The 23,956-nt window shown below is 59.7% G+C and overlaps 1 protein-coding gene across 1 annotated transcript; it reads right to left on the bottom strand.

Annotated features, from left to right (window-relative positions):
* Nucleotides 1–423: 423 nt before the first annotated feature.
* On the bottom strand, nt 424–23,525 carry LOC111154351 (KRAB-A domain containing 1). The gene is given in 18 exon segments (XM_022513910.1): nt 424–2,832; nt 2,835–3,457; nt 4,948–5,163; nt 5,660–5,761; nt 6,915–7,091; nt 7,793–7,975; nt 8,643–8,795; nt 10,821–10,994; nt 11,373–11,546; nt 12,018–12,236; nt 12,781–12,936; nt 13,920–14,102; nt 14,321–14,452; nt 15,329–15,487; nt 16,114–16,260; nt 16,943–17,062; nt 17,466–17,592; nt 23,400–23,525. Coding segments are annotated over 18 exon segments (3,357 nt in total). The 5' UTR covers nt 23,412–23,525; the 3' UTR covers nt 424–2,532.
* Nucleotides 23,526–23,956: the final 431 nt, after the last annotated feature.

Genomic DNA, 23,956 nt, shown 5'->3' with positions numbered 1-23,956 from the left:
CTGCCTCAGGCAGCGGAAGGCGAACTCCCTGAAGCGAGCTTGGGGTGGGGAAGGTTTGTATCCAGGTGAGCCCGGGGCCATCAGCCTAATGCCCACAATGGGCACACGCAGAGCTAGACCTTCTCTTCTCTCCCCACAAGCCTGCTCCCTGGGCCCCTGGAATTCCCGAGTTCAAAGAGGCCCCTCTGTTCCTCTCACCGAAGACCACATTTCCTCGCGAAGCAGGTGACGGAGATGCACATGGACTAAACGGCACAGATTTTCCACCAAATTAGCAAGTCTACATTTTCCAGCTACCAACCATGAAAGGGTTTTGTGCTCATGCGGCAGTAGGCCTGTGATGCAAACACACAGAGCGGGAAGCTTCTTAACATTCATTTTATTACTTGTTTTCCACATTCTTAAAAAAAAAAAAAAAAAAAAAAGACTTGAGCTTCGAGGTGGATCTGGACCAGAGCCTAGGCTGGCCCCCAGCATCCTTGTCTGCAGCAGAGATGAAGGCCGGAAGGAGGGTTCCCTGGCAGGTGAGGGCATGTGCCCCGCTGCCAAGCACCACCAGGGGTGCAGTGCTCCTGCGAGCTCCGCCAAGGACAAGCTGTGCAACTTCAAGGTCACCTATGCCCTCTGAGCTCATCTGTTCCTTCACGCCTGCTACAGGGTCTGCGTGATGCCTGATACTTATGAAGTCCACCAAACAAAACCCTAAAATGCCCAAGGTAGGTGCTGACCCCTCTGTGACCACTACTGAGAAGGGGAGAAGGGATAGGAGGCCAGCGGGCAGGACCAAGGGAGGGCTGAGCAGGGGCACCCACAACCCTCGTCATCCTGACCGCACTCTCCACCCCCTCCCCCCAGCCCTGTCCGTCCCCTTCATGGGCTCTGAAACGTGCCCAGCCTCGCTCACAGAAGCCTGAAGAAAGGAACAGACTCATCTTCCTGAGGTCTCTGAGTAGAAAGTCTGTAAGTTTTCTGCTCCTTACTCTCTTATCAAGTATGGCTACCTGGGAAGAGGCGGCCTAAACATCCAATGATGTGATCTCCTGGACATGAGCTTCTGAGACAGTCCTCCTGGGACTTACTCAGTCCTGAATACATTGCAATCACCTGCTCAGTGACGGGCTGTCAGCCCAGCCCCTCTCCCCTCCCTCCCGCCTCAGCAGCCAGCCGCGTGTCCCTCGGCCCTGAGCAAGCACAGCAGCCACAAGGCTACAGCCCCTTTTGGGCCCCGAGTTGGCCTGGGTCTCAGCTCAGGCACCCATGTTCCCTGATGGCAGAGCCTGCCAGGCAGCTCCTCCTAGGAAATGCGCGCACAGACAGTTCCTGAAGATTCCTCACATCCAATAAGGACGAAAGTGGGAACATAAGGTTGGGGGAAGAGATCTGACCCTGGGGACAGACACGAGGCAGGTAAGCCACAGACAGCACTCCCAGTATACCACTGAGTGCCACCTGCGAGGGGCAGGGGTGCACAGCAGGCCCTTCTGGTCTGGAGACCCCTTAGTCAAGCCCTCGTCTCCCAAGATGAAGTCAACAAAGCTAACCAGCCCCTTACACGTGTTACGGTTTGAAATGTGTCCCCCAAATTCATGTTGAAGTCCTAACTTCAGTACCTAAGAATGTGACCTTATTTGGGGACAGAGTTTTAAAGAGGTGATCGAGTCACAGTGAGGGCACTGGGGTGGGCCCAGTCCGACATGGCTGCTGTCCTACACAAAGGGGGAATCTGGACGCACGCAGACACAGAGAAGCCATGTGGACATGAAGATGACCAGTGAGAAGCCAGGAGGGAGCCCCGGGGCACAGTCTCTCTCACTGCGTCAGTAGAACAGGCCTGGCCACCCCCCTGACCCTGGACTCTGGCCTCCAGGCTGAGAGAGTGAGTGTCTGCTGTTCACACTGACTGGGCTGTGGTCTGTGGTCACGGTATGATGTTCGGGGCTCTTCCAAGGACTCATCAGGAAATTCTGTTCAGCAGCTGATCTCTCCAGCCTTCTGGGAGTTGGCTGAATTCGCCCGAGGGTGTGGAGAGGCAGGCAGCGGAGCCGACCAGGTACTTGTCCTGGGAAGAGAACCACGGGCAGCCCCATCCTAGGAGCCCAGGGCCTTTATCTCCGCACCCCACTCCTCTCACACTAGACTGACTCCACACAGGCAAATCCAGCTTGGGCCACGAGGCAGAGTTCTCTCCAAATGAAACCCAGGCCCCCGATTTACCAGGACAACAAGGGCCAAGCTCTCCTCCGGGCTGAGATCAGGGAGGGCGGATGCTAGGAAGTGGGGCGGTTGTGGTCCCTCTGTGGATGACGCAGTGGCCAGGCAAGTGTGGTGTGCATGTGCTTGTGGGCCCACCAGACCCCGGCCGGCTAGGGCCGTCCCAGTGGGAGGGACAAGACAGGGACGGAGTACCTGAATGAACCTGAGCCAAGAAGGCCAAGGCGTGGCTGAGAAATGCGCCCCAAACAGTGGCCTCCCTGAGCAAACAGCGGCACAAAGTCAGGGGTGCTCAGGCCAATGGTGGAACTCCCAACACCTTCAGGGCCCAGAAGCAGGGAAGGTTCGGCCGGAGCAGGGTGAGGGCGTGGGACAGCCCCTAGGAGAAGTGGCCAGGCTCTGGACAGCTTCAGCAGGACTGAGCTGATGAAGAAGGTGGTTAGGGGCGCCCCACCTCGGGGCCCTGTGTTCCCCACCCCACAGCTGCTCCTCAAGCGCTCTCTGGACCCCCGCCATCAGGCTGTTTGGATCCTTGGGCCGCCTCCGGGCCCCTGGTGGCACCGCAGCCGCGAACAGCGACTCTGCCTCGACTCTGCTTGCAGACCCATCTGTGGGGACAAGGCGGCAGTAGGCACTGTAGGGGTGGAGGGACTCTGGGGACCCCCCGAGTGTCCAAGGGAGGCACGCAGAGGCACCACGGCGCGGCAGCTGCGTGCTGAGGAGAGCGGCTGCTGGGAAGGGCTGGAACTGGGTCCAGAAGGCTCTGCCGTGGGGGCGTCTGGAGGCAGCTGGGATGCCGGGCGGAACCTTCGGCAGGAAAGGCCTGAGGTGTCACCAGCCCTGCCGCCTTCCGCCTGAGCACGCAGGATCTTTGGTTTCGGCCTGGTGGGGCCCTTCTGTCTCCAGTAGGGCAGGTGTCTGTGCGCAGGGCCATTAGCCCAGCGAGAGCCCCGGGAGGGGGCCCACGGCCAGGAAGCCTGGCACCTGGGCCCAAGGCCCCGAGGGCGCCTCCCCAGCCGATCCACCTGGGTCCTCATGGTGGCTACTTCCTGAGACAGGCCTGCCAGGGCCGCAGCGAGCTGATCCAGCTTCTCAGAGAGGGCGGCGCCCAGGCTGCGGAGCTCGGGCTGCAGACAGCTTCCACAGGGGCACGGCGGTGGGGGCACCTGCGGCAAAGCCGGCCGGACAGCAGCCGCAGCGGGCGGCTCTTGCAGGCCTCTGGGAAGTGGCTTCCCGTGGGTCCCCGCTGAAACCAAAGCAGGGACATGGGGTCAGAATTCATGGGCTGTCAGAACCTTTCTCTCCCCTGACGGGGGCCCTTCAGCATCCTCCCCAGCCACTCAGGCCTGGCTTTAGATGGGACGGAAGTGGCTCAGGCTTGAGGACATGGATGCCAGTGCCTCGGGCATCAAAGGCAGCAGCCCTCCCAGCTGCTCCCCACATTCATGGACAGGATAAACCCCAGACTGGGTCTCGAGCTTTCCCGGAACAGCGAGTGGCCTTCCCACCGTCTAGGAAAAGGACTGCCTTTCAGGGCGAAGGGCATCGCAGACCACCTAACCCTGCCCTACCACGTCAGAGAGCAGGGTCTGGAGAAAGCTCAGAGGACAGCAAGAGGCCAAGGCCATGGAAAGTATCTGGGAAAGGGACCCAGGAGGGCCAGAGCAGCCCGGGGCAGGGTGGCTTCCCGTGGGGTGACCAGAAGCAGCATCAGTGCCCAGTGCTGCGCTCACCAGCACAGCACATCCGTCCTGACCTCTACCCGCCCTATTCTGAGGTCAGACGCACAGGATTTTAGACCTTAAATTATTTTTACAAAAATCACCTAATCCTTTCCCCTAAGGACCTTTGGAACGGGTCTCCACCCCAGGCAAACCTCACAGGAAAGTGCACTTACCTCCCTGGACCGGTGGGGCCCACCTGCCTTCCCTCACTTCTCTGCACCCCAGCCCAGCTCTGTCCCCTCTTCAGCACCTGGGCTCCAGCCAGAAGGAAGGGGAGAATGCCCTCACTTGTGGAGAACCCATGGACAACCTAACCCTGACCCTGCGGGCTGGAATGCTGCCTGGCCGGCTGGCTTCTTCGGGAAGGATCCCATGCTAAGGGCTAGGATGACGGCAGTGCAGCAGGCACACTTCTCCCCGAAGGGAGAGGCAACGGGGCCGGCGACCTGGGGCTGGCTCAGCACCCTCGGTAAAATGGCTGCGCCTCCAGAGTCGCAGAAGTGGGGAGCTGGCGTCGGAGCCCCCCCACCCCAGCTACTGGGGCGAGGGTCCCGGCACAGGTCCCCCGGTGAGCCAGGAGACCGAGCCCCACGCGCGCCCTCCACATGCCCCTGCCAGGTACAGGAAAGGGCTTCCCCGGGGCCAGGTGTGATGCTGACCCCATCTCTCCAGATGCCCTCGGCCAGGTCATTCAGCACTACAGGACCCGTTTCCTCATCTCCCTGGAAAGTCTCATCAAACCCCAGACTCTGATTCTGGGTATGATCTACACCAGTAGGCTTGTCTCTAGAAAGTACTTTCAGGAAAAAGCCAGCTATTTCTGTGAAGAAACAGTGAACAAAATAACCACCAGGGCCTCGAGGTGAGAGCCCTCGTGCCTCTGACCTGAACGAGCTGGGAGGCCGCTGGGCACAAGCTGCCCCCCGCTTCTGGACCGCCTGCCCCGCGGGAAGGAGCTAAGCAGCAGGGAGGGCAGGCGGGAGACCACAGCAGACGCTGACCCCCTGCCTACCCTGTGCCCAAGGGCCCCTGATGACCTGAGGAGACAGGGAAGCCACCAGTTCACCTGCAACACTGGGTCTTCCGTTTCCAGGCCCCAGAGCCCCGGATTCTTCACCGACCCTGGGCTTCCAGGCCAGGGGCCCAGGGACTGATCCAAGAGGCTGGCAGGGCCCCGGGCCAGCCCTTTTCTCAGGCTGAGCGGCAGGGCCGGGGTTCCCAGCGGCCCCTGCGGAAAGAGCACAGACCACCTGGGGTGTGGATACCCCTTCCGAAACGCGGATATTTGAACACGGCCTAAAAAATGGAACTTTCAACTTTCAAACACTGGTGAAATGGGGTGCAGGACAGCCGCGCTTGGCCTGTCGGGGAGGCCAACCCCGGCTGAACGGCTCGCCGGGGCACGTGTGATGTGGGTGGACTGGATTAGTTCTGGAATCCTCTGCAGCCAGAAGTGACATCTCTAGCTCTCCCACGAGGTGAACGCCGGAGGGACCAGACGGTGAGGGCCGTGATCTGCAGGCCCCAACCTGGTGAGGCTCCTCTAGGCACACACTGGGGGCACCCCATGGGCCATGGGGAACTGGCCTGTGCCCAGCCCACCCTGCCGTGTCCCACGTGAGGAACATGGTGTGGCCCAGCCCGTGCTGGGGCCAAGGACTGCGTGGAGCCGCGGGCCTGCGTTGGCGGAGAACTCCCTTCCCAACTGTTCACCGCACCCCTACCTCCTCCAGCACTGCCCGGGGGGGCAGGTCGGCCCGGGGTTTCCGAGGACACGTCTCTCCAGGGCAACTGGAACCTGCCCCCTGTCTTCTCTTCTGCTTTTCCTGCGGGGGGAAACACCAGGTCAGGCCTGGACTGAGGAGCGAAGCTGCCCAGGGGAGCAGGCAGCATTTCTTGACAGGACAACCTCTAAGTTCTCCCACGTGGGAGAATCTCACTGTGAACAGTTTTTGTTTATCATCAAATTTGGACAATTTATATTACTACCAACACACACACACACACACACACCCGACTTAAAGTTTCTGCTCGCCGTGCCGTCCACTCCGAAGACATCCATCTCGGCTAAACGTACTGTCGGAGGCCCGGCACAGCCACGAGCAAAGCCACCAGACAAGGAGCCAGGCTGGCTTGCCCAAGCCACGGATGCCCCCGTCCAGAAGGCCCAGCATCAAGAAGATTTAGAGAACCGGCCACTCAAAACCCCACTTCTCTCTCTGCGTGCCCTAACTCCCACTTGGATGCTTTAAATTCCCCAGTAAAGGGTGAACCCGCCAAACCCAGACACCCCACTCTGGGGCCTAAGAAAGGCAGAGTCCTGGGCGTGTGCATGGCTCTTGCTGTGCCTCCTGACCTGGCACCACGTGCCCCGCAGGGGCTGGGTGTAATAAATCTGGTTCCTCCAAGTCCCCTGACAGCTTTTGCCAACACACGTCCTATGATAGTAAGAACCACAGGACTAGCCCCAGTGGGGTAAATGTCCACAGGGCTCCCCACAAGTCACATGGGCTGGGAGAGTGCCTCGGGCTTCCCTCGCTGAGAGCGTCCCCTCGGACGGGGACGGGGACACGCGTGGACAGACGGTATCAGCGCATATGGCGTGCACATGTTATAGCGACAATGTATTCGTGTTAGGTTCGTTGCCGGCTTCCTCACTCAACACAACTTGCTCAACCATCGTGGGGCCCTACGCCCCGCCCCACCCTCTCTGTCAAATGAGGCTCAGCTTGCAGGAACTCAAGCGCGACAAAAGCAGAGAGTTCCGGCAAGAGTCAGGCCAGGAGAGAATCCAGGCCCCCTCCCAAGAGCCCCTGGGCTCACCCGTACGGAGCCGGAAGGGGTCCCCGGGCTCCGCTCTCCCTGGGCCTTCACCAGGGCCACTGCCAGTGCGGGTGCCGCCTGGGCCCAGGGACAGGGGGCCAGGAGCCTTGCAGCCGGGCGGTCCCTCTCTGGCAACACAGGGGTGGGACGGCTCACCCTGTGGGAGCAGCTGCCAGAGCTCATCTCCTTCTGAGCTGCTGAAGCTGGAGCTCGAGCTGGAGCCGGGGCTGGGGCTGGGACCCGCCAAACAGTCGAAGCGCAAGGGCCTCCCAGGCAAGATCCCCTTCAGAGAGTTCTCCAGACAGCGGAGCGGGGAGGGCTTTGGGGCGGCACCTGGGCAAACGGCAACAGAATTAACATTCAGTCCATCGGCCAGATGACAGGCAGGAGGCCCCTCTAGCTCTGGGAGACCCTGTAGAGCTCCCGCTCTGGCCACGGAAGGTACGGGCGAGCGAAGGCAGCGGGCAGCTTTCCTGAAGTCCCAAGTCCCTGGCACCAGCCCCGGCGGTCTGGCCGCAGACGGGCCCCGGGTATGAGAGCCAGGCCGCCCCCTCCTTGCTTCACTCAGCAGCAGCGGTCCGAGAGCGGAGACAGGCCTGTCCACGGGAAGACCCCAGAGCCAGCGCTCCTCTGCTGGGAATATTTAGAAATACCACATTTATCCAAATGAGCCAGACCCTGCCAGCCACTCCAGCCGGGCTGGGAAGGAGCAGCGCTGTCAGGACAAACGAGCGGTGGACATAGCAGGGGTCCCCCGCCCACCCGGGACCGCAGGCAACAACTACAATCAGGGAAGCCACCAGTCATCTCCTGGAGAAACCCCACGGCCGCTGGAAACCACCCCCTCCGTCCAGCGGGCCGGCTTACGGGTTTCTTCAGGCACACGTCGGAGCGCGGCAGCAGCGGTGTGGGAAATGCACGCGCTCCAGCACGCGGCCCGGGCCCTGGCGGGGACAGAAGGAGAAGAGGAGAGGGGAGGATTTTACTGGGAGGGAAGACATGCCGGGAAAACACCAGGGCTGTTGGCAGCTCACCGTCTTGGAGCCCCCTCCATGGCCCCGGCCGGGCAGCCCCGTGGTCTTTGAGCCCTCGCTGGTAGCAGACGGGGACACCGCTGGAGGTAAGCACCTGGGGGCTGGCCAGCTGGAAGCTGCTGGTGGCTGCTTCCCCCTGACTCTGTCCCAGATGAACTGGCTCCCCGGCCTCGCCTCTCAGTCCTGTTTCAACGGGAAGAGGCCTGTCAGCCCCGTGGAGCACTGAGGCGAGGAAGTCACCGGACAGAGCATAGCTTCTGCCACTGCTGGCTTCTTGGGCCACATGAGCACCAGCTGTGGGACACATGCCAGGCCTACAGATGTTCCCAGGAGCCGCCCAGATCTTCCAGAACCTCTTTATCCCCAGACCCAGCACCTGGACTCCTGGGGGCCCCACAGCTCAGCGAATGTGCTGGACACCAAGGCATGAGGGCCCGACACAGCCAGGATCGAGAGATGCTCTGTTGCCAAGGCCCAGGCTCAGGCCTGGACTCGGAGCAGCAGGAGGTGGGACTTGCAATCTGTCTCCTTGGCGGGTCCCAGTCCTGGCCCCGGCCCTAGCCCCAGCCCCAGCCCCGGCTCCAGCCCTGGCTCCAGCCCTGGCCCCAGCCCCGGCCCTGATGCAGCCCTGGGTACCCTGCCCGGACTCCACCCACTATGGAGAGGCTGGCAGCACTGTCCGGCTTCCTGGCCTCACAAGGCCTCTGCCCAGGCCATTTCCAGGGCATCTTCTCCTCTCAGGGCTGGCTGGAGCCCCGCCAGCTGCGTGGGGGGGCAGGGCCGGGGCTGGCTGCGTGACAGTCACCCTCCCCTGCTCCTCAACACCCACGCCAGGGCAGCCATGCTTTACCTTCCTTGTCTGCCGTCCAGTTCTTGGGCCCCCCCCTCTGGGGCGCCCTGTCCCCTGCCGAGGACCAGGACGAGGCTGACTGTGGCCTGAGCAGAGGTATCTCTCTGAGACAGTTCTCCAGGCCCTGGAGCGGGGAGCTTCCCACTGGGCTTCCTGTGAAAAGCCCACATTTGCAACCTTGGAGGGTCAGAGCTCAGTCTCTGCGAAGCCCAGAAACCTTGCCTCCATCCCTCTGTCCAGGGCAGCTGGGGCCACGGGAGGAGGCTCAGAGCCCTGGGCCTGTCATGGCAGGCACCTAGAGCCCAGCACATGTCAGTCCTGGCTCCGGGCAGGCCTGCCTGGGCCAGCCCTGGAAGAGGCCAGCCTGTCTGAGCTATCTACACAGAACCTGGTCAGTGGGCTGTGACAAGGGCGACCCATCCTTGGGAGGGAGGCCACCCTGCTGCCTTGCCCACAGACCGCCCTGAGGCTCCCTCCACCAGCCAGAGGGAAACGCTCAGGGGCCTTCACCTCCAGATACGACACAGCAGGTTGAGAAGGCCAACACTAACATGGTCACAACTTGGGGGGAAAAAAAAGCAAAAACACAAGTACGTCAGAATATTGTAGTTCTGGGGCACCTGGGTGGCTCAGTGGGTTAAGCCTCTGTCTTCGGCTCAGGTCATGATCTCAGGGTCCTGGGATCGAGTCCCGCATCGGGATCTCTGCTCAGGAGGGAGCCTGCTTCCTCCTCTCTCTCTGCCTGCCTCTCTGCCTACTTGTGATCTCTCTCTGTCAAATAAATAAATAAAATCTTTTAAAAAAAAAAAAAAGAATATTGTAGTTCTAGTGACAAAGCTATAGAAACAGCAGGAAGTAAATGAACCAAAAATCCAAAAAACGGAAAGGCCCTTCCTGGGTGAGCTGACATCGTGGCCACACTCTTTCCCGAAGGTGTGCGCTGCGGCGGGGCGGGGCAGCAAGGACGAGAACCAGCGCTTCCGGCTGCCGCGTGGGGCTGAACAGCGAAGCTTAATCACAGGAGCCCCAGAGGCCTCCTGGGTCTCCCTGGGTTCTAGAGCCATAGAGGGAGCTGGGCTGGAAGCTTCTAAAAGGCAGTACGAACTCCCCTATGGTTTGGGTTCCTTGGAAAGCGAAGTGCCCCGACAGAGGCCGCACAAGCAAGCGACGCGCGAACCCCCACGGCGGTGCTGAGCGGCGGCCAGTGGGAATGGGCTGCGGCGAGTGTCCGAGAAACTCGCAGGAAAATTCAGGAAGGTGCCACAGGGAGATGGCGAACAGAGAGCAGGTGGGAGGCCTGCGGTTAGAATTCTACCGCCAGCCGGGCCGCACGGAGAATGCCCCTGGAAGCTGAGAGAACGCGTGGCCGGCGGTGGTGACTCGGGACGGGGGACAACACCATCTCTCCTCCGAAACCTTTTACAGCTTTTGAAAGAAACACTGATGACCTATTAAAAACTAAACCTTAAAAAGAAAGGCTGGCTGCATTTGGGGAGGAAAGAGCCCCAAGGGGCTGGCCTCGGTGGGCGCAGGAATCCAGGCCGCCATAGGCACAGGAGGCCACGGCGAGCCCGCGGCAGAGTCCTGGGGCAGCTCTAGGCCTTCCGCAGACAACAGATGCGGCGGGATACAGAGTGAGCAACGGGGGGACCCAGTGTCTGTGGACAAGGCAGACCAAGAGCGCTTGGATAACTCAAGTGGGGACAAAGGTCAAGAGGGGACATTATTGAGTCCTAGGGGATTCCAAAGAGGTGTGACAGCTCACCATGGCCGCCCCTGCCCCATGGGGACGGGGGCGGGGCAGCACTCGAGCTGCAGGTCACCACTGACACTCCTTAAAGTGCTTTTACATGAACCTTGGAATATTTTTTCGTAGGTCAGAGGTCAGTCTAATATTATAGGCATTTCTTTGTGGCTGGGATAAGGAAAAAGTTGACACTAGAGGAGACCTCTTTCTGTTTTGCAAGGGGTCTTAGATGTAGTCCTGCCCCTTCGGAGCTAAGTGCCCAGTGCCAGCCTGTGACAAGTCCCGTGTCCGCTCCTGCCCCGATACCCCCCAGCTCTGCTCCAGACGCCGGGCATGGCAGCCTGCCCCAGTTGGCTCACACATGACGGTGGGCACGGAAGCCTCTCAAACTTCCCCAGGACTGACTCCCAGCCTCAGGCTTCCCAGCTCACCTTTTCCCCGTGGACGTCCCTGGCTGCCCCCAGGGCTCTGGAAGTCCAGGTCCCCATCGGTGCTGCTGGATGAGGAGAAGCTGGGAGGGGTGCTGTGGGGACCTGACGGGAGGGCAGGGCTGCCTCTCACATAGCCCGGCAGACTCAGAGCCAGAAGAGGACCCCCAGCCACCTCTGCAGGAAACAGCACAGCTGACATCACGAGAAAGCCACTGGACAAGAGGTCCCCTGGGCCCTGGGCTAGGGGTGGGCACCCAGGACACCTACCCCAAAGGATCTCCCCCAAGGGTCTCCCCTTAGGTTAGGGGCTCAAGCACTGGTTGAAAAACCCACGTGAACCCAACTGCAGGTCTCGTGGGGCTGGAAGGTGAGTAAGAGTCCTCCGAGGGGACAGTGAGCAGGAAGAGCTGGGCTCCCACCACATTCAGGAACTGCTCAGGGGGACGCATCAGTAAGGGGGCTACAGAAGGGCCTGCAGCTCCAGAGGCCCAGTAGGAGGAACAGGGGACCTAACGATGTCCTCAGCACCCCTGAGCCCAGGGGCCCGTCTACCTTCACTGTGGGATCTGCAGGGCTGTAGCTCGGGCCTCTGAGACCCGGGGTCTCCCGGCTGAGGGCTCCGGAATCCAGAGGCGGCCGGCGGCTGGGGAGGTAACGACCCACTCAGGGGAATGCCCTTCAGACAGGCCTCCAGGGCTTCCAGGGGTGAGCTCGAGGCACTGCCAGCTGGGACAGGGGAGATGGTCCTATCACCATCTCGGGCACATGCCCCCGGCCCAGCCCCAGGCTGGCTGCCCCAACCTGCCTTCTGCAGGGCCAACAAGGCCCACATGGGCATGGAGGCCTGCCAGGCAGGACACCCTGTGGGGGACTCTGGATCACTCCCTGTTCCCACAGGGCAAGGACAAGTCTGCGCCCCAGCCCAGGGTGGCATGGAGAGACCCACAGGTACGCAGCGGCCAGCTTCCTGATGGGCAGGAAAGTTCTGTAAATGGAAGTCCCTACAATGGACAGCTCCCAGGCAGGGGCCCAGATTAGGGAGTACATGGGTGAAGAGAAGGGAGTCACCCCCTAAGAAGGCCTGCCAGGTCCTCCCCCAGCGGGCTGGACCTGCTCCCTCCCCTTTGGGCTGGCAGAACCTAGCTGGTGGGACAGAGAACCCCACCGGAGGACTTCAGAGATGCCCCCAGGCCTCACCTTGAGCTAGGGGACCCCAGCTGGGCACTTGGACCCCTCTGGTTTCTCCATCGGCCCCCTGGCTGCTGGTGGCAGAGGGGCTGCGGGTCCACTTGCTGAGCTGACAGGATGCAGGCACAGGGGGGCTCCGGGCCCAGCCGTCCTCCATCTTCACCATGGAGAGCGCGCTGCCAGCTCCGGGACCAGGGCCAGGAGGAGGGGTCTGGAGGGGTCTGGGCCCTGTGGGAAGCCCCCATGAGGCCGATATAGGGTCAGGATGGGGCTCCCAAGGCCCCTGGCTCCAAGGCGGTCATGGCTCGAACACCAGCACGCGGAGCAGCTCCCACCCCCATCTTGCCCCAGGCCCCTGTGGGGCGCCTCCAGACGTTTCTACAGAGGAATGCCACATCAGCACCACAGTGTGTGCAAACACGACCCCAGCCCACACGACCATGATGAGAATGCCCAATTCAATATTATGCCCCAGGTGTCTGCTGGGCCAGAGCTCTATCTTCTGTTCTCAGCCTCCTCCTCCCTATGCTCCATTCCTCCCTTCTGGAACTTTCAGCTCTACTCCAACAGCCAAGCTGGATAGTGACCACGGATTGATGAAGCACTTCCTACATGCCTAGCTCCCTTTACAGGGATGGCCCCTGACACAGGGCAACTGCGACCTACACGCAGAGGGAAGGCCCCGAGGGCCTGATGTGGGGGTCCACTTGGAGCTGGAAAAGGAAACAGATTATCGTCCTGGGGCCCTCCCGGACCAGCCAGTGGCCTTTACCTCCAGAATTCCTTGGGCAGGCCCCTGGGTCCTCCTGCAGTGGCGGGTGCCCCACGCCCAAGGGGCTGGGACGCCTGTGCCGGGCCTCCGGGATCTCCTTCAGACAGTTCAGCAGACCCTGCAGGGGACAAGCCCCGGAAGCTGCCTCTGTCTTCACTACAGGAAAGAGGAACGTATTGTCACCCTGAGCCCAGTCACGACAAATGACAAAAAGTAGACAGTCCAGAAATCTGGGAATGTGGGTCTTCTTACGGTTCATTTAGACCTGCACAGGCCACTGTCTCCTTGGTGCTTGCTTTAAAAATGCCTGTCTTGGGGGTGCCTGGGGGGCGCAGTCATCACGGGATGGGGCCCCAGGATCTGTGCTCGGCGCAGAGGCTACTGAAGACTGTCCCTCTTCCTCTGCCCCTTCCCCACTCCCACTCTCTCTCTCTCTCTCTCTACCCCCTTGCCTCTTAAAATAAATAAATACATCTTAAAAAAAAAAAAAGTCCTGTCTTCACACCTCCCTGAAGCAGACAGCAGGAAGGAGGGAAGATGAGAAGGCCAGCATCAAGGCGGGACACGACACGGGGAAGGAAGCGAGCGACAGGTCCCTTCCTGTCTGTGGTTCCCCGAGCGCTGAGCGCAGCTCCTCTCTGAGGAGGACCGAGCTTTTCACACACACACGCCCACAAGTACCTTACTGTATCTGAGCTTCACTGTACCTGAAGGTGGGATCAGTGATCCCCTTTCACAGATGGGGAAACCAAGGCTCAAAGGAGCCTCTCACAGTCTTCACAGCTCCTGCCTCCGCCACGCTGCCCGATACCACCTCCTGCCCCCACCTAAGCGGCCACTTAAGAGTCAAAGCAAAGGGACACTCGGCAGCTCCTCCTCAGAGGTCCCACAGTAAGACGAGTGAAAAACACAGGAGGATCCAGGGCCACGTCTGTTTCCGAGTTTCCTTCTACCAGCTGACCAAATGTCATTCTCCTAAGAAAGCCGCCTGCCTCTAGAAATAGGCCACTGACGATCGGGGAGCAGCCGCTCCTTTGGGAAGACATCGTATTTACAGAGAAATGGCCACAGAAAGGCAACCTGAGCTTTTCTGGAGCTTCAGACCTTGGCCTAAGGAGACAGGTCCCCAGGGGACTCACCTTCCCAGGGCAGGCTCTCAGGCCCCAGCTCCGCTCTGGTTCGCTGAGAGGCACCCTGGCCGGCGACGGGAGGCAGCAAGCCTTGGGACACCTCAGGGTACTGGGACCCAGGCACGAGGATCTCCTTCAGACAGTTGATAAGGCCTTGCAAGGGGCTGTTCCCAGGGGAGACTCCCACGGCACCTACAAGACCAGCCAAGGTCAGGGCCGCCCTGATGATGGCAGTGATGGGAATCTCAGAAGGTCCAAGATTCCCACTTGTGTGGACAGGGACACCTGCCATGTCAGGCTGTCAGGAGGTCGAGATGAGAGAGCCGCCCCACAGGCCTGTGTGAACCGAGCATGCCTCTGTTTCCCTTCCCTGCTCAGCTCTAGGGCACATCCCATTCTCAGCCTCTCACCTGTCCCCAGGGTCCCTTTCTCCTGTCTTCCATGGCCCTTCTTCCTGCTGGGGCTACAGGTAGGAGGGCTGGGCTCCCCACCTGGGGCTTCTGGGCCGTCCTTCTCTGTAGATCTTGGTTTGTCTGCAGTTTCTGTTACAGGAGAGACAGAAAGTCTTTCTAGCCCTGGCTCCTGGCCCGGAGGAACTGCCCCAGATTGTTCCCCATAAAGGACAGGCCTCTCAGTCCCCCACACATCCCTGGGGGGGCGGCCAAGTCCTGGAAACTTGGACTTGTGGCTGAGTCAGCTCCTGCAAGCTTGTCCTCGGAGTCCGGCTTGGGGCTCCTTTCCCTGTTTCCTTCTGGTGTCACTGCAAACACCAAGACTGCTTGTGCTGAATAACCCAGAAGCCCCACATCCAGCCTCTGACTTTGGCTCAATAAATGAGTCCGGCAGCCTTGACGTGCAGGGCCCAGTCCTGTACTCACACTTCTCAAATCTGAGCGTGTGGACACCCAGAGCCAATCCGCCAGATGACGCTTAAAATCATAGGCTAATTAGGGTCTGTTTTCAGGAGAGCGAATTTTAGTCCATATTCCTCTAAGACATTTTAATAAAAGACATTCCAATAAAGGCAAAATTTGCAACAATTTCTAGAAATACAATGAGACCCCAGAGAAATTCTAGTTGCCAGCCTCTGCTCTCAGGGCTGCCTTGGTGAGAAGGTCTGAGACTCAGGTCAGGTGCGCACAGGGTGTCTCTCGCTGACGGGCCCGCGTGTTGGAAGCCGCCTTCCGCTCACAGCGTGTGATCACGAGGACTGGGCAAGCAGGGCTGGATGAGAGCGGCTCGGGGACTGAGAAGCACACTTCCTCTCTGCTCTACAGACAGGGGCCCTTGTCCTGCTCTCTGGGGAGCCAGCCTGCTTGAGCAATAAGGGAAACTGAGTCCTAGAGATAAGGAGGACGGCAGAGTCCAGTCCCCCTGCCTCCAGGGTCAGAGCCCTGCCCTTGCTAGGTCATACTCACTGAAGGGGAGGGGGCTCCCCTGGCCCCTGGCTCCAGGCGGGCTGCTGGACGATGAGCCGCTGCTAGATGTGGTGGCCATGCGGGGCCAGCCAGTGGACGTGTCTGGAAGGCAGCTGAGAAGGCCTCGGAAAGCGCAAGTCTCCACGGTCCCAGCTGCTACTGGGGAGGAGGAAAGGACACACAAAACTAGACTTAAGCCCAGCAGCAGGGAAAATGCCCCCGATGTTGCCCATCCAGGCTCTTCCTTGTCCTGTGCCATTGATAATAACCCAGATGTCCGTATCCTCTGCATGGTCATTCCCGGGCTCTGAAACATAGGTTCACAGCCCCAGTCTTGTGCTGATAGGATCCCCCCATCCCCACTTTCTGTGTCATTAGCCATCCACTGAGCAGGCTCGGAGGCCAGGGCTGGCGGGGACAGACTTCTCACGGAAGTACGTTCTGAGCTGAAAGCAGCCGGTGAGCAGAGCAGGAAGGACCAAGAGACTGGGGGTGTGGGCAGAGCACGGGCTGGGGGACTGAGCCCCAGTGGCCATGCAGACTGGACACGGCTTCTTCCTACTCATCTCCAGAATAGGGACTGGCCTCACCTGCCACACAGGGCACCATGGGACAAGTAGAAGCCAGCATGAGGAAGGCCGGGAGTCACAGTCTCACGATCTACCCATGCCTTCTCTCTCGGGGGCAGACGTGCTCCCAGGGCATCTGTGACCCAGATGACCCCACCTAGGGTTTGGCAGGGCACAGGCAGGCCCACGGCAACCAGCTTGAACTTGACGACTTACCATCAGGGCTCCCCTGCTCCCCGTCCAGGCTGACGGCCCCGCTCCCGCTCTCGGTCTCTGGGCTGACCTCCCCGAACAGGAACTCCGGAATCTCCCTGACCAGCTGCACCAGGGCAGTGAGGTGCAGGCTGTGCGGGGGTGCTCCTCCTGCCGGAGACGCCGCAGTGAACCCCCACACCCTCGGTCCGCTCAGCACTCACGCTTCTGCGCATGACTGCCAACCAGCGTTTAGCGTCACCCTCCTACCATGTGGGTAGCAGCCGAGGACACACTGATGTCTGGGAAGTGAAAGGGATCCAGCCAGGACTGGGGGATGGGGACTCTAGGTAATGTCCCTCATTTCTCGGTACCTCTCTGAGGGGAACACCGCCAGGGCTGCCTCCCTTCCCCCTCCCACCGGCCGGGTCCTCTGCCCTTCCTGGCACCCCTACCCTCTCGGCCCCATCCAGCTAGGCCCGTGGGCCACCTCCACCATCCAAGGCCCCCAGCGGTCAGCCCCATGACAGCACCCTCGGGAGCCACGGGCTGGCTCTCCACGTCAGTGGCAGGAAGGGGGCTCGAGTAGAGGGTGCTTTCCACGGTGACACCAAGTTTCTTCCTAGCATGGCATACAACAGGCAACAGTGTGCTGGGTTCACAGCCCTGGGGGGCAAAGGGTGAAAGGTCACAGAGAGGTTTGGGTATAGAGCGTTTCAAGGGCTGAGGTCACAGTGCTCCCTGAGGAGTAGAGCCAGGGCCTGAGCACTGCCCAGTGGAAGGAGCTAGAGTGAGTCCACCCGGGCCCAGGACACCCAGCAGCGCCTGACTCTCATCTACCAAGTTTACTCACCCAGGGGGCCTCCTCCCCTGGGAGTCTCCTGCCCCTCACCAGCGTAGCGCCTGCCTTCCATGGCTCCTCCAGGCTCCGCAGGCGACAGGAAAGCAGAGAGGGGGAGCAGCCCATCTGTCCCTGGGAAAGCAAAGAGGGAGGGACAGCCTCCTGAGAAAGGAAGCTGGCCTCCACCTACCACAATCACGCACGCACTTGTTCACACGTGTGTTCGCGTGATCACCTAGACCCCCAAAAGCATGGGGCCACCAGATGCTCAGAGCCCAGGCTGCTCAGCGTTCTGCCCATTCTGGGGTGCCCGGACTGAATCTCACCAGAACCCTGGTGCAGACTACGGAAACAACAACGGCCTAAAAGAACCGCAAGGCCCTCGGCTCGGCCTGAAGCTCTTGGAACACCACCTCCCACAGTGCTCATTTGTAGGCAAGACTCAGGCCTGGCGGGCTCAAGGTGACTCGGGACCTGCCTGGTCCTGGATCCTGCCTCCCTTCACTTTTCCCAGGGGCCGGAGCGGACTCCTTACCCAGGGAGCGCAGTGTCTCGTAGTTCTCCCGCATCACGTCCCGGTAGAGGGCCCTCTGCCCCTCCCCCAGCAGCTGCCACTCCTCTTCGGAGAACCTCACGGCCAGGTCCTGGAAGGCCACGGACACCTGTGGGCACAGTCTCCAGGGAGTTGGCGTTTCCCTCCCAGGGTCGCCCCCCTCGCCATGTCTCCATGGGTACACGAGGGAGTGGGGCGCAGGGAGAGTGTGGCGGGCACCTGACGTGCGGGGGCAGGTGAAGGGGTGGGGGGATCTGCTCACGAGACAGGGATGGGGTTGGACTGTGTCCACAAAAACAAATGCTCAAGTCCCTACCCTCATCCCCCATGAACGTGGCCCTATTTGGAAACAGGGTCCTTACAGATGTAGTCAGGGTGAGGTCACGGAGTAGGTCAGGCAGGCCCTTAACCTGGTATGACTGGTGTCCTCATAAGAAGAGGAGAGACAGGGGCGCCTGGGTGGCTCAGTGGGTTAAGCCATTGCCTTTGGCTCGGGTCATGATCTCGGGGTCCTGGGGTTGAGCCCTGCATCGAACCCCACGTCGGGCTCTCTGCTCGGCAGGGAGCCTGCTTCCCCCTCTCTGCCTGCCCCTCTGCCTACTTGTGATCTCTCTGTCAGATAAATAAATAAAATCTTTAAAAAAAAAAAAAAAGAAAAGAAAAGAAAAGGAGAGACAGTCACACAGGGAGGAGAAGGCCCGGCGACAATGGAGGCAGAGAATGAAATGACACAGCCACAAGCCAAAGAACACGAGGGACCAGCAGAGGCTGGAGGAGAGGAGGACCGGCCCCTGGAGCTTTCAGAGGGAGCACAGCCCCCCACTGCCCTGGTTGTGGGCCCTGCGCCTCTAGCACAGTAAGAGAACCCACTTGCTGGTGAAACCTGCCAGCTGGTGGTAGTGTGTCGCGGCGCCCTTGCTGCAGTACCCCAGTCGCAGCGCCCCACAGAAGCCTGTACAGTCCGTGGCCCCCAGTCTGGGCCCAAGAAAAGGCCGCCTCCAGGCTGGGAAGCCCAGCCCACCCTGAATTCACCATTGGAGAGAGCCACTAGAGTTAATAAGCAAACTTCACCTCGAATGAGCAAGGACCTGAGGTTCGGTCACGACGGCATTAAAACAAGATCACAGATGAAATGGATAGTAAGTAGGACGAAGAACAAAACCAACATACCAACAGTCAGGAACCAAGCAAGCGAGATGTTCCTGCGGCTCCTCGCAGCCCCGCCCCGAGGAAGACAGTGAGCAGAGCGCCCCAAACGGCCTGGCCCGTCTAGAGGAGGCAGACCCTTCGGCACCAGGGCAGAGGACCGTGCAACGGGGAATGGAGAACAGCAGCTGATGCCCCCGTCCTCATTGGAAGCCCTTGATCTTCAGACCCCAAATCCCACGGTCACGGTGCTTCTGTAGGCCTCTGGCCCAGCTGCTCTGCCAGACTCCAGGCCCGTGCTGCGCTGAGCCTGCCCTCACTGTCCCAGTCTCACTTGACCTTCAGGGCCCTGGCCAGCCACAGTGATCCCCATGGCCGTGACCCATGGCATTTACCCCCAAGCCCGTGCAGCACATGGGAGCCTTTCCAGGCCACCATCCAGGCCTCCTTGCCCCCGTCCCCACTCCCCCATCCCAGCCCCCTCCTGGACCTCTCCACTCTGCACCCCAGTGGGCGTGCAGTCGGGCACAGTGTGGCCTACTCTGCAGGGCTCAGAAGAGACCTGGAATCATCCTTGGACAGCATCCCCTGCTTTGTAAGATACAAAAAAATGTTCTGTCCTAACTTCTTTAAAAATCATCACTAAGTGGGCTTTAAAATGGCCATCAGACCCTACAAGATTACCAGCATCTGAAAGGCACGTATTTAAAATTACAGCAAAAATTAACTTCGTGCAAATTAAGCAAACAGAATGTAAACTAAGGGAAGCATCCTTCTGGTGTAAGAAAAATGACTGAATAAAATGAAAACACTCCTAATAAAGCAAAGACGTTAATCCACTACCTTGTTTCATCAACTCAAGTCAGTGATTTTAAAAACCATCACTGCTACTGACTCTTGGCACTGTCACCTACGGCACCTGCCCCCTCCTCTGCCAGTCACCCTCTGACAGCTGGCACCACATGGTGTCACACCCCCCTCCCCCAACTCTGCTGCTGAACCAGTGGAGACACGCACCCGGCTGGAGGCAGCCTCTCCACAGCCTCCCTGGTCCAGAGGTTCTCACGCTCTCTCGGACAGCCAGCAGACCCTCCACACAACACCTCCACCCCACCTCCCCACCCCTCTGGCCCAAGGACAGTTGCTCCCTTTCAGGAACATGCTGACACCCTCAGAAACATCTCTCAAAGAGCCATCCCCATTTCTTACTGGATTCTGGACACATACAACATAGCCAACAGGAGGGTCTACCCACTGACCGTCTCCCTGGGCCCTCTCCATGGAACACAGGCCATGTGGACGGCAGCCAGCCTGGGCATTTCCCACCTGATGGCGACAGTGGGCCAGGTGTCCCCAACACCTGGCACCAGGTACACGAGACGCTCAGCCTACCTCAGCCCCGTCTGCCTCTCCCCATCCCCTCTCCCCTGAACACTCTGCTGCATGCTAAGTGAGCCGTGTCCCCCGCAGGATCTACTCTAAAGAAATCCAGACGTCAGAAGTGGGATCCTTCGTTTTGGGGCATTTCAGAGCTCTCAACAATTAACAAAATGGATCTCTGCAGGCAGCTGGCCACACAATGTCACCCTCGGTGTGGGGTGAGGGTTCCACAAGGCCAAGTGGGGAAGCAGTGAGCTGAGCTGATAGACCACCGCAGCGCCGAGTCTAGGACTGGGACCTCTGGAGCTGAGAGCGGGTGCTTTTTCTGCTGGGCTTAATTGTGACTATAATAACCAGTGATCTTGGTAAACCTTAAGAAAACATGCAGCAAACATCTCATTTTTCAAAACTATTATTCCCCAGAGAAGTCTGTAGTGCTAGAACCTGAACAAAGAAACGTTCTTGTAGACGCTGCTGAACAGCACGTCCAAATGGCATTGCTCTGGCTGGGACAGGGAATGTGGGAGAAGGACCCAGCGGAGCCGTGAGACAGTTCTGCGGGGGGGGGGGGGGGGGGTAGGGGTGCTGGTTTATCCTGAGATGTGTCAGCGGGCAAACTCTCTGTTCAACAAACGGAGTGAAAAGTACTCTCTCTTCAGCTTCCCCCATCAGAAGCTTTTTACAACATAATGACTGAAAACCAAAAGCACTTTTAGGGTCAAATGATTTCTTTCAGGTTCCTTTTAATTAGGGTGGATTTTCCTGCCTCATCCTTGATTTACTAAATCAGGAGTAAGTCCAGAAATCTAGTTTTCAAGCCACCCGTGATTCTGACACATTCTCAGCTTAGAGCCATGGGGCAGGGGAGCATTGCAGCCCAGTCCCAGGCTGGAGTCCTGCCCAGCCCTGCCGGAAATGGAAAGCGCGCTGGGGAGTGGACCCCCGAACACAGGTTCGGCCCTCCTTCTTCCCAGGAGCCAGCTCGCAAACGTCCTGCATTTGTAAACCAGAAATCAGACGACTGCCTAGACCTTTAAGGAGCAGGGATTATTAAATGCCGATTTCCGCCCAAAACGAGAGGTCCCTTCAGTTTCTCTTTAAATGCCTTCAGTAATGGCGGGCTCATCACATTCCCAGCAGCTGGTCCTATCAGGGGCCCAATCTGGCATTTAAGAAGTCCTGGACACAGGGGTGCCTGGGTGGCTCAGTCAGTGAAGCGTCTGCCTTTGGCTCAGGTCATGATCCCCCGGGTCCTAGGATGGAGCCCTGTGACTTCCATGTCACAGGGACGGTGGAAATCCTTGCTCAGCGAGGAGTCTGCCTCTCCCTCTGCCCCTCCCCCCTGCATTCTCTCTCTCTCTCTCTCCACATGGGACTTAGGGCTGGACCTCAGGAGCCAGGCTGCCAGAATTCCAATCCCTGCTTCACTTCATACCATCTATGGGACCTTGCCAAACTACTTAACCCACGTGGGCCTCGGTGAACTCATTTAGAAAATCAGGATCATAAAGGCCTACATCACTGGGATGTTGTGAAGAGTAAATGAATTAACGTAGGAAACAAGTGCTGGGAGGCCAGAAGCGCTCTGATTGGTGTTAGAGCAGCCGAGTCTGTCTGCCTGACGACCCCGTGCAGGTCAGAGCCTCCCACAGCCCCACAGACTGGGCTCTTCCTCACACACCACTCCTGACTCTGAGGACCTCTATCTCCTGCCTCAACAGACCCAACTCTTTCAGACACCAGAAGAGACGGCTTCCAGGTCTTTCACCATCTCAGCCTCAAGACACATTCTTCAAGACAAAGTTCGCATAAGATGGAAACGAGACCTGTGGCAGGAGGAGGACTTCCATCAATGGCTTCTCTCTGCCCAGAAAAAGCGGAGGAAAAGTGAGGCATGCGTGTGTGAGGGAGTGGGCACGCATGAGTGTGCAAACAAGTAAGGCACCAGTGCTTGCCCCGGGGGAGGGACACACACCGTTGGCCTGCAGTCTGGACAGACCATCCCCTCAGGCCCTTCTTCACCTCCTCCGTGGCTCCCAGGCCTCGCTCCCTCAACCAACGGCAGAAAAGCTTTCTGGACTGCCCCAGGACTGCTGTACCTGCGAGGCCTCCTAGCCCTCTACGGCCGTGCTCGTCCTCGTAACACACTCCCTCTACCCTGTTACTAGCCCAGCATGAAAACCACAGCTTCCGTGCGCACAGGACCCGTCCACATTCCACAGTTCTCCCCAGCCTGGGTCCAGTCTCCCTGCATGCCTCAGGCCTCGGTTCCGTTCGGACCCTGCACCCCGTGGCTCCCCACTTATTGGGCTGTGCTCGCACATCCCTGGGCTTCTGGGGAGTCACAACAGATAGACAGGCGTTCCCGGTAACTATCCATCTGTTATCTACGGCCCCCCCAAGCTACTCCAAGCTGCCTTCTCCGTGAAGCTACACTGTGTGCAGAAGCATCCTTCTTGGAACATCAGACCTGAAAGACCACTGGTCCAAATCCCTCATTTTGTAGAAGAGGAAACCGCAGCCTGAGGAGAGCCCAGCACAGGACCAGTGGACACACCTGAGCAAGGTGTCCCTGTGCTGCTTCACTGCACAGCCAGGGCGGCAAGGAAGGCGGCCCCCGTTTCCACAATATCCACTTTTCCTGGCTTCTCCCTAGAGCTTGTAGGCCATGAATGACTGGAGGTTCTGATTCTGGGAGGCTAGATCCGGCCACAGAACAGCCCAGCCGCTATCCCAATACCCACCCACCTCCAAACCTTGGAGACTACAACTGGCTGAGGTTGGCTCAAGTTCATGGCCACCAAAATTACAGAACTGGCTCCAGAGAGGAATGGCAGCAACTCTCCACTGGTATCACCATATTTTTCCTGGCATCTTCCCAGCCCTGCACACACTTGCCAGGACTGCCCAGACTACGACAGATGGGGCTCTTCCTCCAGCTCTAGAACCTACACACCCTATCAGATGGGTAACACCTGGGACCTTGTTTCATGTCCCCTCCCCCAAGGGTCCAGGATCCTACCAAGAATAAAAGCATCAGATTTACTCATTCCCCTGAGGCCTTCATCCCCATGACTCCCAGGTTAACTAGTAATTAAAAGGAACCAGGACGAGGGAGGTCGATGCGTAACCCAAAGGAACGAGTTCCCGAAGGTGGGGACAGGCTCCACGTACAGGGGACGGGGGGACGAGGGCTGGGGAGGAGACCGGGGGTCGTCGGAGAACCTCGACTTCTCCGCACGAAATCCTGAGCACCAGGCCCGCCGGGGCGAGCACAGCCCGATACCAAAGTTGTTGGACCCCCGGGTCTTTGCCTCCCTACCACGAGACCGCCCCACGCCACGCCTAGCTGACCCGCCGAGGTCCGTCTGTCCTCCCCGTTCGCCTCACCTGGCGCGCCATTCCGGGACTCAGCCTCCGCTCTCAGCTTCCGGCGCGGCCCGCGGCGGCCGCAGACTGTGCTGAGACCCTCGGCGACAGCGGCGACCGAGATCGGCGCGGGAGAGAGCGGGGCTGGGGTTGCGGGCAGTGGGGGAAAGGCGAGGTTGAGCACACCGCCGCCTTCCGGCGCCCCCCGCTCCGAGAAGGGTGGTCCGGCTTCCGCCCGGAGACCCCCGGCCTCGGCGGCCGGCTGGGCGCAGGCGCGAACTACATGTCCCAGTGGGCGCCGCGGCGCGGGCCGGGGGGCGGAGCCAGGGCCGCCTCCTCGAAGCATCCTCCCCACCTGCTTCGCTCAGGACCCCGGGAAGCTTCCGGGAGGGACTCCGCGCCGGGTCTCGCCTGGTGGCCAGCTCGCGGATGTGTTCCGCGGAGGTACGCATCCATCCGTCATCATCCATCCATCATCCCGCATTTACTGAGCGCATCCTCTGTGCCAGGTGGAGATGCTCGGATGAAACCCGCCTCTCCCAGAGGTCACGTCCCGTATACCGACCATTTCCGAGGCC

This window comes from Enhydra lutris, unplaced genomic scaffold (assembly GCF_002288905.1).
Source record: "Enhydra lutris kenyoni isolate GAN:26980312 unplaced genomic scaffold, ASM228890v2 scaffoldscaffold37, whole genome shotgun sequence".
Classification (NCBI taxonomy): Eukaryota; Metazoa; Chordata; class Mammalia; order Carnivora; family Mustelidae; genus Enhydra; species Enhydra lutris.
This window is presented reverse-complemented; position numbering and strand designations above follow the sequence as displayed.